Source organism: Muscardinus avellanarius, assembly GCF_963383645.1.
Source record: "Muscardinus avellanarius genome assembly, chromosome: 14".
NCBI classification, from domain to species: domain Eukaryota; kingdom Metazoa; phylum Chordata; class Mammalia; order Rodentia; family Gliridae; genus Muscardinus; species Muscardinus avellanarius.
In genome coordinates, this window is record NC_137800.1 from 47,523,924 (window position 1) to 47,537,920 (window position 13,997).

Sequence of the window (13,997 nt, forward strand, 5' to 3'; positions counted from 1 at the left end):
AATACTTTTAATTAGATTTAAAAACAACATTCTAGGAGATTGCTTTTAAAAAGCAAAATTTCTGTGACTGCAATTACCAACAATGACAAAAAATAAAATAAAAAGGGACAAGCACACAGAACCAGGCACTTCTGGCAAACTTGTTTTCTCTTTCTCCCTTCCCCTCCCTCCCCCTTAATAAAACTGGGTGGGCACATTTGCCAGGACCTGTGGGTTTCATAACTTCAAGCCTTACTGCTTTAAAAAAATGAGGTAAGAAATTTCTACCTGAAAAGTAAAACTGACACATAAACCAAACCAAGGTCTCAACCCCTGGCTGCTGAGGCAGCCATTATTGCTCTAAGTTGGAATATTTTGTTGGTTTGCTTCTGATGTATATTCAGTCCTTATTGCCATACTAGCTGGCCCCATGATTGGCCGAGGAGAAATGGAAGGGGGCGGAGCCTGGTCACCCGCCAGGGCTGGTCCGTCCCCACTTGCTGCCCGCACGGGCAAGCCTGGCTTCAGGGTTCCAAGACGAGCTCTAACAGCTGGGGGAAGTGGTGATGGGGCTGTGCAGGTAAGACAGGCTGCTGGGGGCCGAGTGCACACCCACTGACACGGGGAAGCTGAAGACGAACTGCGAGGTGGGCGTGGGCGTGGCCTTGCCCCGCTCGCACAGCGGCCCCGATGGGCTGGCGGCCTCCGCGGCGCAGGACGTGGCCAGCACCTGCGACTCGAACTGCAGCAGCTGCCCCATGAAGCTGAAGTTGGGCGAGATGATACTCCGGCGCTGCTTGACGAACTCGAACGCCTCCTCCAGCCTCACCCGCTTCTTCATCATCAGGTAGGCCAAGCAGATGGTGGCCGAGCGTGAGATGCCGGCCTGGCAGTGTACCAACACGCGCCCGCGGCGGTCCTTCACTGCATCTGACAGAGAGGGCACACAATTAAGCCGTGGGAGGGCTTCCTGCTTCACCCAGCCGGAGATGGTAGGCCAGGACCTAGGGGTGGCATGCTGGACTAGGGAGGGAGAGGAAAACCCCAGAATCCCACCCATTCCCAGATTTAACCAAAAAGCACTGGGCTGGGCGTAAAGGGACTATTACATGCTAGAGCCAGGAAGAGCCCATCAAACAATCCAGGACTTCCATTTGCAAAAAGGAAACGGTGACCCAATTCTTTCTTTCCATGCAAAATGTCTTAGCATCCATGCATCTGGAGCCATGTCAGGAAAACGTTACTGACTAGACAGACCCAGCTCTCTGAGCCCAGCTTGGGCAAAGGAGTTTGTCTTCCCATTCCCACCCCATACCACACCTAACCAGCAGGCCTTCCTGCTGGGGAAGAGGGGAAATGAGTCCCACCCATAAACCACCAGAGAACTCCCTCGTTTTCCTCTCATCCTACCCCGCCTGGTCCTAGGCCCCACTCCTCATGCCTGGGCCACCCTACCGATATACTCAATGGCTTCCATGAACCAGGAGCTGATGTCAGCCTTGTGGTTGTCTTCCACTGGGATGCACTTGTACTGGAAGTGGCCTTCAAAGTGGTTGGGGCAGTCCGAAGAGACATTTAATAGGGCTGTAATCCCCAGGGCATCCAGCATGTCTCTCCGGGCAGCATGGTAGGCACTGCCGAGGTAGAGGAACGGAAGGATCTCCACAGGACCCCCCTGCACCAGAAAAGGGACACAAAAGTGGCCAGGCAAATGTGTTAATAAACAGCAGGGAAAAGACTGAAACACTTGGGATGGGAGCAGGGGCAGGGCAGGGGGGCAGTCCAAGGCAGGCTCTCCAGCCCAGGGGAGAATGGCCGCTGGACACGGCTTCTCTGCCTCCCCCTTCTGCTCCCAGGGTCCCAGAGGGGATGTCCAGGCTTAGCCAGACTTCTACAGCCTTTTACTCTGCTGGTGCGCAGAGGAGCCTAGACAGCCCCCGGCCCCTGCCAGCTCGGTCAGCCCACCTCTAATCACCAAGCTACTATGCATAGGTTAGGGACTTATTTGGTTAGCTCTATCTTCAAGACCTAGCACATGAGAGACAGATGCCACTTTAGCCTCACACCGAAGAGGAGGGTCATGGCAAAATTAGGCAACACTGGCTTACATTCATGTTGAGATGTGTGGGGCAGAGTTGGAGATCTTGTCACTCTACTTCTGTTCATCTAACTAAAGGACTAACAGGAGAGGGTGGGCTCAGAAGCAATGTCAGTGCCTCAAGATGAAGGCAGTTGACCCACCGCATCTACGGTTGGCTGGCACTGGGGGACAGCCTGACAGCAGGGGGACCAGCTTCAGCCCATGGCCTGCTCCTTCCAAGCAGTCGTGAACTCAACTTCTCACATGCCAGGTCCTAGCAGGCCTCTAGGCTCATCTGTTCGTCACCCTGAAGGCTAAGCTATGGGTAATGTCTTTAAATTGTTTCTTAAGTAAGGCTGACAAGAGGGAAGAAAAGGAATCCTAAAGAATAAACAGACCCTCCCTAATATACCACCCTCACTCAGGGTTCACCATACTCTGAAATTGGAAATTTCACAACTCTGAATAGCAGTTTCCTCCTTATGCCTCCACACTGACAGTCGCTCGTTCCCCTGCCCCCAGAGCTCTGTGCCTTGGTTACCTGGTCGTGGAGGGGGGTCCCACAGGAGCTGCAGCCCAGGTCCAGGGACTCTGTGGCACTGGGGGGCACAGGAGGTGGGATGGCTGCCAGGGCCTTGGTTTTGGAACAGAATTCTGGGTATTCGGAAGAAAACCTCTCATAGCCACCTGTAAAGGAGAAAGAAGTTCATGTTAATGGCGCCACTAAGCCAACAGGACTCCAGAAAGAACTCCAGTCCTAGACCATGCAGAGCGCCCCGGACCCTTGGGGATGTTACTTCAGTTAGCGCCACTAGATGGTGCTGTGGGCCTAGAGATAATTGCCGGGAAGCCTGCAAAGCAGCAGAATTGAGTCAGGCCAGGCCATGTTAAGACTACAAGTATTCATTCTAGAAGGCTTCAGGAGAGCTTCAGAAACAAGACTTCAGTTTAGGATGAAAACACACAAAGAAAGACATGCAGGGCATTTGCTGGAAAGAACTCTCCAGGACGGGTCCTTGGAGTGAAGACAAAATGTGGGAAACGGAAGGAAGGCATCCTGGGTTTCCAGGGTACAGGGAAGCCTGTGGCTCTGCCTGGGGCCATCACCCAGAGACCCAGCTGCCTAGGTAGAAGTTCTTAAACATGGGAAAAGAGGACAAAAAATTTGCCTGGCAGCACCTGGGTCTCAGAAATGGCCTCATAAACTGCTGTTCCAACCCCAAGAAGCCACAAAGGACAGGGCACCAATCTAAAAAAATCCCTCCCTCCTGCCAGATACAGGTGTGGAGCAAGGGAGGATCTCCTGACCTGAGAGTTGATAAGCCCTGGAATGGCTAGCTGTGTGATGTCTTCCAGGAAGGAGGTTTTTAAAAAAGAAAGATAAAAAGGGCCAACTTCTCTGGGACAGGGGTGGTGCTATGGGGAGAAAAAGAAGAGGAACAGAGAAGCACTCAGAAAAGAAGACACCCAAGCCAATACCTCTAGATTTCTTGTGATTTCTGGGACTTTGCTTGAGGCAAATTCTCTATTTTTTGTTTGTTTTTTGTTTTGTTTTGTTTTGTTCTTGGTACTAGGGAATGAGCCAGGGGCTTCCTACCTCTAAACTACTTCGCATCTTTTATTTTTGAAACAGGGTCTCACTAAGTTGCCGAGGGTCTGCCTAGGTTGCTGGGGCTAGCCTCACACCTGCAATCCTCCTGTCTCAGCCTCCTAAATACTGGAATTTCAGGTGTGTGCCACTGCACCAGGCCATATATTTATTTTGTAGTTTCTATTGGGCCAGGAATTATATTAACTCATTAGGATCTCCACGTTGGGGAACAGTGAACAGAACCATTCACCTGGCTGGCAGTGCCCTGGGGAGCCAGCCCAGCATCTCTGTGGCTGTGATACGGGTGCTGCTCCCTCAGGCCCTCCAACAGGGGCAACAGACATGCTGGTCAGTCAAGCATCTGCCCCCATCCCAACCCTACAAGATGGCTCCCTACTGCTTCACAGAGGACAGGAAATGATTCTTGGCCACATGATAAGGCTTACAGAAACAGAGCATCCATTTTTCCCTCTGGCCTGAGGCTTCTCTTCCCTCCATCTGGATATAAATGGTATCTGTGGTCACTGGCACTCCTTCCTGCTGAGTCACAGTGACCTGCCTCCCTGGGGCTGCCAGCTCGGGACATGCTGGTGGCCATCACATCCCAGGTCACCCGCCCCCATTAGGATCCCCACCTGCCCCTTTCTTCATCAGGCTGCTTGCACTAGCACCGACATACAGATGGAGTCAGCAACTATGTGCAGCCCCAGGAGCCCAGGCTCCTCTGCCCAGACCGCTCCAGTCAAGGGCTGCCGCACCCTCACCCAGAGAGTGGGACCCTTATAGCAATAGCCACCACTCTAATTTATTTGTGTGTGGTACTGGGGGTGAAACCCAGGGGCCTTCTACCTCCGGGCTACACTCCCAGACCTATTTTATATTTTATTTGGAAACAGGGTATCACTAAGTTGCTGAGAGCCTCACTAAGTAGCTGAGGCTGGCTTAGAACCTGTGCGATCCTCCTTGTTCCAGCCTCCCAAGCAGGGGGATTACAAGCGTGTGCCACCACGCCTGGCTAGGATCTGAAAAATTTTTTAACAAAAAGATCTGTGTCTATTACATAATTACAGCTATCAAAACACAGTGAGCAAGTGTGTGTGTGTGTGTGTGTGTGTGTGTGTGTGTGCGTGTGTGTGTGTGTACTGGAGATAAAACACAGGAAGACTGCAGCTCCTTTCATTATTTTGAAAACAGGGTCTCACTCTAGGTTACTGAGGGTCTCACTAAATTGTAGAGGCTAGCCTCCAACCTGTGATGCTTCTATCTCAGCCTCCTAGGTACTAACATTATAGGCAAGTACCACTGCGCCCAGCTACATTTCTTTTTCTTTTTTTTTTTTTTTTATTGATGCTGTAGTCAGGTTGAACTCTTCAGCTGTGCAGCCTGTACCCATCATCTGACCTCCAGCCCTGTCTGTAGAAGGTGCTTATTTGCCCCTTGTACAGAGTTATGGGAAGATCCAACTGCGCTGGGCCCTGGGCAGACACAGTGGGGCTTCCTTTCCTGGCATGTACATGGAGGTATCCCTGAGCAGACCAAAGGGAAGCCACATGACTGTGCCACACTGTGCCGGCAGCTCCGCGGATCTACTGGTGTGTCCAGGGAAGGTCTGGAGAGCAGAGCGAGGGGGCAGAGAAAGGGCAGGTGCCTTGCATCCTGAACTTCCCTTCCTCTTCCAGGACCAGCATCCGCCATCCCTGGGGATGTCAATTAGCGGGCTCAGCAGAACCTTGGAGGGACCCAGAGCCAGCTGCTGACCAGGGCGTGGGAGGCAGGGAGGAGTGGCAGCTGGGTGGATAAGACCAGTAGCCATAGAGGGGAAAAAAAAGAGGCCAGACCAGGCCTGGGGGAAGAGGACTGGGTCATCTCCTCCAAGGAGATGGTTAACAGGACAGAGTGACAGGGACCTGTTAGTTGGAGCAGAAACACCATTACTGAAAAGCCAGTTTTCTCAAGGGGATATGAAAGGACAAGTAGAAAGGGGAAGCAGCAGCTTAGCCCCAGGCACAGGAGCAATGGGAGCTTCTGCCTTCAGAACTGCTGTTAGCTTTGGGGCTGTTCTGAGGAGCTGAGTGCCAGGGAGAGCTCACCCTCGAGATGGAAGAAAACCACTTAAGTCCAGAGGCCATGCCCTCTAAATTGTTTCCGAGCATCATCTGTGTTAATAGCAATTGTAGCCACCCTGAAGAGGTCAACCAGACTCTAAGCCAAACTCGGCTTGTGTGTAACCCACCCCTGTGGGAAGCGCATTTGTTTTGCTGAACTGGGGATGGACCCCAGGGGTACACCTCTCAACTTCAGCCCCAGCCCTATTTTTATTTTGGTTTTTTTTTTTTTTTGGTTTTTTTTTCTTCTTTTTTTGTGGTACCGGGGTTCCTGGAAGCCCTTCTACCTCCGGGCTACACTCCCAGACCTATTTTTTATATTTTTTTATTTGGAAACAGGGTCTCTTAAGCCGGCGAGGCTGGCTCCGAACCAGTGCGATCCTCCTGTCTCCGCCTCCCAAGCACGGGGATTACAAGCGTGCACCACCACGCCCGGCCCTGTTTTTATTTTGAAACAGGGTCTCACTAAGTAGCTGAAGCTGGCCATGTACCTGCGATCCTCCTATCTCAGTACTGAGATTACAAGCGTGAGCCACTACTCCCAACTAGCTCGTTTTATAGAATAGAAAATCCAGGTGTAGGGCAGGCCAGGAAGCTGCCTGGCATCACCAGGAACCACACTCGGCTGGTCTCAGAGGTAGAAATCTACTCTTGCCATCAGAAACCTACGCTGCTCTGCCACCTTGGCCTTCGTGGCAGCCCTGCTCTTCCCTTTTTCACGACCTGCTGGCTTCATCAGGAGAGACACGGATTTTTGATACAAAACAGAACATAGTTGGAACAAAACAATGCTGACGTTTCACTAAACTCTGCTCCTATACAGGGATGTCCAGGGGGGTCATTAAGAAGGTATAACCAGTATTTTAAAACAAAGAAATACAACAGAAGAGGAGCTAGCAGAGTGCATTGCATTCAGAGAGTGAATCTTTCATGGAACTTCTGTTTCAGACGTACATATACTCTTTGCTGGATCATGATGTAAATGTGACGTATTTCTCATTGTGGTTGGGAAGAGTGTTCCAAGATATCTGCCCCTCAGGCCTTCCTGCTTATCCCCAGCCAGAGTTCCTTTGGTAGGAGCCAGGTTTAGATTGCTAAATTTAATCCAAAGGCATTTGTTTCTATCATATACACAGAGGTTGCACTCTATCCTGCACCTTCCCCAGGTAACCAAGGGCAGGTGGAGCCAGATCTCGGCCAGTCCTAGCTCTTAGCTGTAGGGACGGACAAGCATCTTCCCTCCTAAGAACTATTTTCCCCCCATTCTCAAAATGGAAATATTTCAGGCTAAGTTCCAATACTATGTGATTCTAAATACTCAAGATTTGCTTATTTCCTAGTCAGTTTTGCAAGCCCCAAAGCATGAGGCACCTAAAATCCACACTTCCATCTTCTGAGTAAAATTTCCTAAGGCATATGCCAATGAATTTTGACTTGTTTTTTTCTGTCCTATTGAGTGTAATTCACAATATACTTCTTACAAATTTTGACCTGTTTTTTCCAATGTTCTTATTGAAGAACATAGTTCCTATTGAAACAGGGACTTGCTATGTTGCTGAGAGCCTTGCTTGACTTTGAACTTAAATTCAAGAAGGCCAGGCATGGTGGCACACACTTGGAATCCCAATACTTGGGAAGCTGAGACAGGAGGATCACAGGTCCACAAACAGTCTCATATAGTTAGGCCCTCCACAATTTAGTGAGACACTATTTCAAAATAAAGAATTTCTTAAAAAAAAAAAAAAAAGAGCTAGGAGTATAGTTCAGAGATAGATGCCTCTGGACTATATCCCTAGTACAAAAAAAACAAAAAAATTCAAGGAGGAGCCAAATGTAGTGACGCACACTTTGTAATCCCAGTATTTGAGGCTGAGACAGGAAGATCACAAATTCTAGGCTAGCCTTGGCAACTTATCAAGACCCTGTTTCAAAATAAAAAATAAAATGGGGCTGGGGGTGTAGGTCACAGGAAGAATGTTTCAGTACCAAAAATAAAAATAAAAATGTCAAGAAGGAAGAAAAGGAGAAAAGGAATAATTTTCATCAGGCTGACTGAGAAAGAACTATATCTGCAGTTTGTCCTAGGTGTTTTCCTTTTTTTTTTTTTTTTTTGGTGGTACCGGGGTTCCTGGAAACCCTTCTACCTCCAGGCTACACTCCCAGACCTATTTTATATTTTCTTATTTGGAAACAGGGTCTCTTAAGCCAGCAAGGCTGGCTTCAAACCTGCGTGATCCTCCTGTCTCTGCCTCCCAAGCGTGGGGATTACAAGCGTGCGCCACCACGCCTGGTGGATGTTTTCCTTTTTAAACACAAGATATTGTGTGAACTTGTATTGGTTCACTGTAATTGTACATCATAGTGTGCTTCTAGTCATACATTAATACATACACACAGCTTGTGGTATATTTGAGATACACCACCAACCACCACCACCACCAGCATCAGATTCTTCACTTCTGCTGCTGGTCCCTGCAGTGGGAAAGATAGTATATATAAACGTGACTTACAAAAAGCAAACTATTAGTACGAAAAATACCCTAATTAGTCTCCTAGAGGAATGCAGAAGGTGAAGACTGTCTTGAGGTGGTACCAGTGGCTGTGGATCTTAATGGGGCTGCCACTTTTCTCCAAACACCCTCTCAACACTCAGAATATCACCTGTACCCAGACAGGCCCGTGGCCTTGCTCTGGGCCCAGCTAGAACATCTGGCTTATTTGAAGGTCATTTGCCTCTGGGAACTTTGTGTGGGTGTAAGCACCCGCATAAATGCTGGGCAGTCCTTAAAATTTATCTAAGTGGGCTTCTCACCTTGGAACTCTGTACTCAAGAGAGACCTGTAAGTCCCAGGCCAGCTGGCTGAGCCCCAAGGTGCTGAGCCTGGACATTATATCTGCAGTCTCTCGCAGTCCTCCCTATTCAGCAGACTGGCTTCCGATGGAAAGTAAACTCATCTTCCTGTCATGCTTCCTCTTTGTTAGCCTGAAAATACCTCCCAATAAAGAAAAGGGCTATCTGGTTTCAAATGTTCTGACTTTTTAAAGAAATTTCTTGGCTCCTTAAAATGGTCCCCTATCCCTCAGTCATCTGTGCAGCTGATGCTGGAAGGTATAGCCCGCTCCTTCTACAAGATCAAGGACAAGCCCAAAGAGGCCGTGATGGTCTTTTGAAAGATGAAGCACTTTCAGAGCCGGGCGTGGTGGCTCACACTTGTAATCCCAGTACTTGAGAGGCTGAGACAGGAGTATCGCTGGTTCTCTTCAACCTCGGTTATTTAGTGAGGCCCTCCACAACTATGTGAGACCCTTTTTCAAATTAAGGAATAAAAAATGAGGCTAGGGGTATAGCTCAAAGGTAGAAAACCCCTGGGTTTCAATTCCCAACACTGCAAAAAAAAGTTTGCATTTTCAATTTACACCTTCACCCCCCTTTAGTTACTTTTGTTAGCTGCAAACATCAAATTCACAATATGCCAAAAGCTGTCAGTTTGTTTCATTTGTTGTAATCATGTAACCAGTGACAATAGGGGTGGAAAATCATCTTTAAGATAATTTAGAGCCCAGCATGGTGGCACAAACCTGTGAGCCCAGTACTTGGGAGGCTGAAAGGAGGACCAGAGCTTCACGGGCAGTATAATAATTTGGCCAGATCATGTTTCAAAGTAAAAAATAAAAAATAAGGCCGGGCATGGTGGCACACGCTTGTAATCCCAGAACTTGGGAGCTGAGACAGGAGGATCTGAATTCATGGCCAACTTCAGCTACTTTTGTGAGGCCCTTTGCAAATTAGTGAGACCCTATTTCAAATAATAAAGACTAAAAATAGGCCCAGTGATATCGCTCACAGGTAGAACGCTCCTGGGTTCTATTCCCAGTACCACAAAAAAATAAAATAATAAAATAAAGCTAGAGGTGAGCTCAGAGGTAGAACTTTCCTAATTTCAACCCCTGAAAGAATGGGTGAGAGATTAATTTGGACTTTTATAGTTCTTGCACTCCTACTCATGCCTCAGCTGTCAGAAAACAGAAAGGAAGGCCAGTCATTTTCCCTTTTGATGTAAAAGTTGTAAAACTTGGGCCTGACTTAAGGCTGTTGTTGGGGGACTGCGACTGGGGGAGATGGGGATAAAGAGGAGTCACCAGGGTTGCAAGGTGCAACCCTGCCCCAACCCCACCCCCCACCCAGCCTATGGCCAGGCCCAGGGACCTTAAGGAACCATAAGGTACCAACCCAGGAAAACCCAAAATACCTAGATGAAACCTCCAACAAGCACTCCAAGGCAGCTCTGCAATCGAGACCTGAATAAGAACTTACCACAGTCAAGAGGACTGTGTTTTTGTGTAATGGATTAATTTGTTGTCTGGGTTTACAGGAGACAAAGAATGATTTTTGCAAAGCAAGAAGTAATCTTTTTTGTATTAAAATACCAAGAGAATCTAAAACTCCAAGAATTCGTGACATGAAAAAAGGGATTTCAAAGAAGATGTGTACAGTGATAAAATCTGAAAAACTTACATTTCTAAACTGTCTCAAAAGATGCCTTTAAAGAGTAAGTTAAAGGGGCTTTTACAAACGACTTGGAATGAAAATCTTTGACAAAAAAAGAAAGAAAATATTGTAGGATTTTAGCTATTGCTTTTAGTAAAACAGGAAGCATTAGGATTCATACAGGAGAAGCGATGCTTTCGTGGTATTCAGTAAAGTTTACTCCTGTCTGTATGAATGTTTGGTTGTACAGTCAGTAACTCCCTGCCAGTCGCCCTTCAAAGTGGCAAATACAGGAAAACTGGCCTTTGATTAAGATGCGGTTCATTAGTAGGATTAGGTCAATTTGGGCTGATTAAGACGGCATTGCTCCTGAAAATGCTCTTTTGTTTTTATTGCCCCCGCGCTGCCCCAAGGATGGCAGACCCTGTCTTGAGGCCTTCCACTTACCGACCCCTTCTGCGACATCCACCAGCCCACACCACAGGAGACCCACATTAGCACCCTCTTTCCTAGCTGGAAAATAAAATGAACAACTCCAGCGGGAACCGATTTACCCACGTCTTAATCAATTCAGGCACTTTCTTCTAGGGGCTTCTTCTTCCCTTGGGTCCCAGTGTTTCCCTTTAGGTCCCCCGCACCGAAGTCCCTACCCGACAATTCCTGCCCTTAGCTGTCTTCTCCACAGGGAACCCCTGGCTGTCTTCCCCAGATCACACCTGCTACAGGGGTGTGGCGTAGATGCTGCTGCCCCTTTCTCTCTAGAGATGCCTCTCATTGGACGAAGATGAAGAGGAACCAGGTTAATTATGTAGCTATTCGGAGCAGACGAGGATGTAAGCTAAGCTAGACAGAACACCGCTGGGTTACACTAGCAGATGTTGGCCCCACTACAAAACAGGCTGGAAGATTCTCCCCACCCCGTCTCAAATTTAGGCGCTATCTTCCTTTGGGAGCTGAACTTCCGGCTGCGGTAGGGGGGAGGAGGAGCCGGCGGGTCAAAGGGAGAGGACACTCTGGAGACAGGGCCTGAAGTGGCAGGGGCTGGCTCCCCAGCCCTATCCAGACAAACTGCGAGAGGCAGTCAGGGATGGCCCCTGATAAATGCTTCTGTTCTGTAAGCTAAGAGCACTGCCCACCCATTGGGTGTTGACGTTCTGCTCAGAGGCCACCTCTCCCACCCAGTCTTTAGGACAGTATTTGTCTCCCTCGCCGAATCTCCAGCGCTGAGTCGCTCTCTGAACAGGGCTGGCTTGGGATGGGATTCAGCAGAGACTGGGAGCTGTCAAAGCCTGGAAGGTAAACCTTAAAAATATGCTTACCTCCCCGGGAGCGGGGCCTAAGCGTCTGAACCCCCAGAAGCCCAAAGGCCAAAGTGTCAGACCTGCCGCTCCAGGGCAGTCCCCTCCGGATTTCTTCCAGAAAGAAAAACAAAACAAAACAAACCTTGACTCCACGTGGAGCCGAAGCCAGCCCTGGCCCTCCCGGCGGGTCCCAGGTCCCGAGGCCGGGAAGAAGAGAGGGGCTCAGCCTCTGCGTAGGCTGGGATGCCCGGGCTTCGCAGCACACCCGACCAGCCGCGCCTCCCGAAGGGTCTTGCACCCAGGGGGATTTCTCCTAGCCCCCGACCCCCGCGCCAAGGCCAGGCTGCGGAGAGCCAGCGAGGCCTAACAATAGCGTAGGCTCCCACCGCACCCGCGCCTGGCTCCGGGCTCCGGCACAGCGCGGCGCCCCCGGCAGGCGAAGCCGGCCATTCCTGCCCAAAATTGCGCCTAAAGCGTTTGGGAAAGAAAACTGGGCTCCACTGGAGGTGCAAAAGGCGGCCCTCACTAAAAACTAACAGAAAAATCGCCTTAGTTCAACCTCGGGTCAACAGCGGCATTTTCCCGGCAGCTGACAGGTCAAATGGTCAGGAAACAACTGCGGAGAACAAAGCCCCCCGCTGTTGGACAGGGGCGAGCAGCTCGCCCGCCCTGGGCAGTTCTTCGGAGCTTCTTGGAGGGGGCGGGAGCGACATTTCCGCCTCTTCCACTGGGGTGAACAGGTCCCGAGAGGAGGAGGGGTCGAAGGGCGCCCTCCGGGAAAGGAGCGGCTCTTTGATGGCTGGGGGGGGGGGGGTCAGAAACGCCTCTCCAGTCCGCGGGCGCGGACCCAACCCGGGCCAAAGAATGCGCGGAATGCGGCCGCGGAGGCAGGGGCGCAGCGCGGGCGCCCCCGCCCCACCGCCCCGGCTGCAGGCAGACCCAGCCCGGCAGGTGCCGCCGCCGGCCGCGGCCTCGGACACTCGGGGCCGCACGCGGTCCGGCCGGGGTCCTGACTTCCAAATCTGACGCCTCCCCAGCTCGCGCCGCCCCGAGTTTCGCTAGGGTTCACACACACCAGGCACACGCCGCCATCAGTCCAGGACGGCGTCTGAACAAAAGGTCGACCTTCTCCGCAGCCGGGTTACGGAGCAGAGGCGCCCCCGATGCCCGGTCCCCCGGCCCCCCGCTCCCCGGGCCGGGTCCAGCCGGGCGGGGGGGGGGGCTCCTTCCAGGAGCGCTCGGCGTTGGGAGCGGAGGTGGCGACCACGCCGGAAGGTCTGCAGCCCAGTCCCCCTTCCCACGGCGGCCAGGCGCGGGCTCCGCTCCCGCGGCGAGCCCGTCCCCCCCGGCGCTCCCCTTCCTCCTCTACCTCCCCCACTTCTCGGGCCTCGGACTCAGACTCGGAGCAGGGCCGGTGCGCGCCGACCCCGGGGCCCCCGCGCCCTCCGCCGCACGGCGTCCCCGGGGAGCACGTCCCAGGACTCCGGGATCGCCGAGCAGAAAGTCGCTCCGCCGTCCGAGCCAGGAGGAGCCGCGGCTGAGCAGGAAGGCTCCCGCGCGGTCCCCGAGGGCGCGCGGCCGGCACGCACTCCGAAACGCGCCCGAGCCTGGCCCGCCGGCGCCCTCGGAGCGCACAAAGGGCGCCCCCGCCCGCACGCACCTTTGAGCAGGCAGATGTCCGTGCGCTCGGCGTGGCGGCGCAGCGCCCGCACCACCAGCGACACCGTGCTGTCCTCGCGGAGGCCCTCGGCGCGCGGGCTGCGCTCGTCGTAGACCACGACGGCCGAGTAGAGGCCGGCGCGCAGGCGGGCGCGCACCTCGTCCTCGGCCGGCAGGATCTGCTCCAGGCTCACGGCGCCCTTGGCGCGCCGCCGCACGATGGTGTTGCAGCGCACGTTGACGGAGCCGCGGATGTAGCCCGCGCTGTGCGCCAGGAACGGCCTGCAGTCCAGCAGCAGGCACTTGCCGCCGCCGCCCTCGTCGCGGAGCATCAGCCGTTTGAGCACGCCGCAGTCCATCTCCCGCAGCTCGTCCATCGTCACCATGGTCGGCGGGGCCGCGGCCGCCGGAGCGCGAGGAGGCGGAGGGCGCGGGGCCGCGAGCCCGCGGCCAGGGGAGCGCGGGCGGGAGCGGAGCCCGCAGGGGCGCGCGAACTCGGCCCCCGAGCCGCGGCGGCCGGCCTCTTCCTCCCCAGGCGCGGGTTACATGGCTGTCGCGGCGGCCTCGGCGCCCCGTTCGCGGCGGGGGCGGCGGAGGGGAGTGTGTGACCGGAGGGGGCCGCCGGCCGTGCTGTCGGGCCTCTGCGTGCCTGGCCGCGGGGCCGCCACCCGCGCGCCGCCGCTCGCTCCCCGCGCGCCGCCCGGCCGGCTTCCTCCTCGGCTTAGAGATTTATTAAAGCTCCGGGCTTCCCGGGAGGGCAGACTCTTTACTACCTCGCGAGGCCCCGCCCCGC

General features: G+C 52.8%; 1 protein-coding gene across 1 annotated transcript; it reads right to left on the bottom strand.

Moving 5' to 3' along the window:
* Window positions 1–523: 523 nt before the first annotated feature.
* On the bottom strand, window positions 524–13,590 carry DUSP4 (dual specificity phosphatase 4; the record flags this gene model as incomplete). Its single annotated transcript, XM_080710578.1, has 4 exons — window positions 524–909; window positions 1,435–1,654; window positions 2,601–2,746; window positions 13,206–13,590. 4 exons carry the CDS (start codon window positions 13,588–13,590, stop codon window positions 524–526), a joined length of 1,137 nt encoding a protein of 378 aa, XP_080566704.1.
* Between the last annotated feature and the right edge of the window lie 407 nt (window positions 13,591–13,997).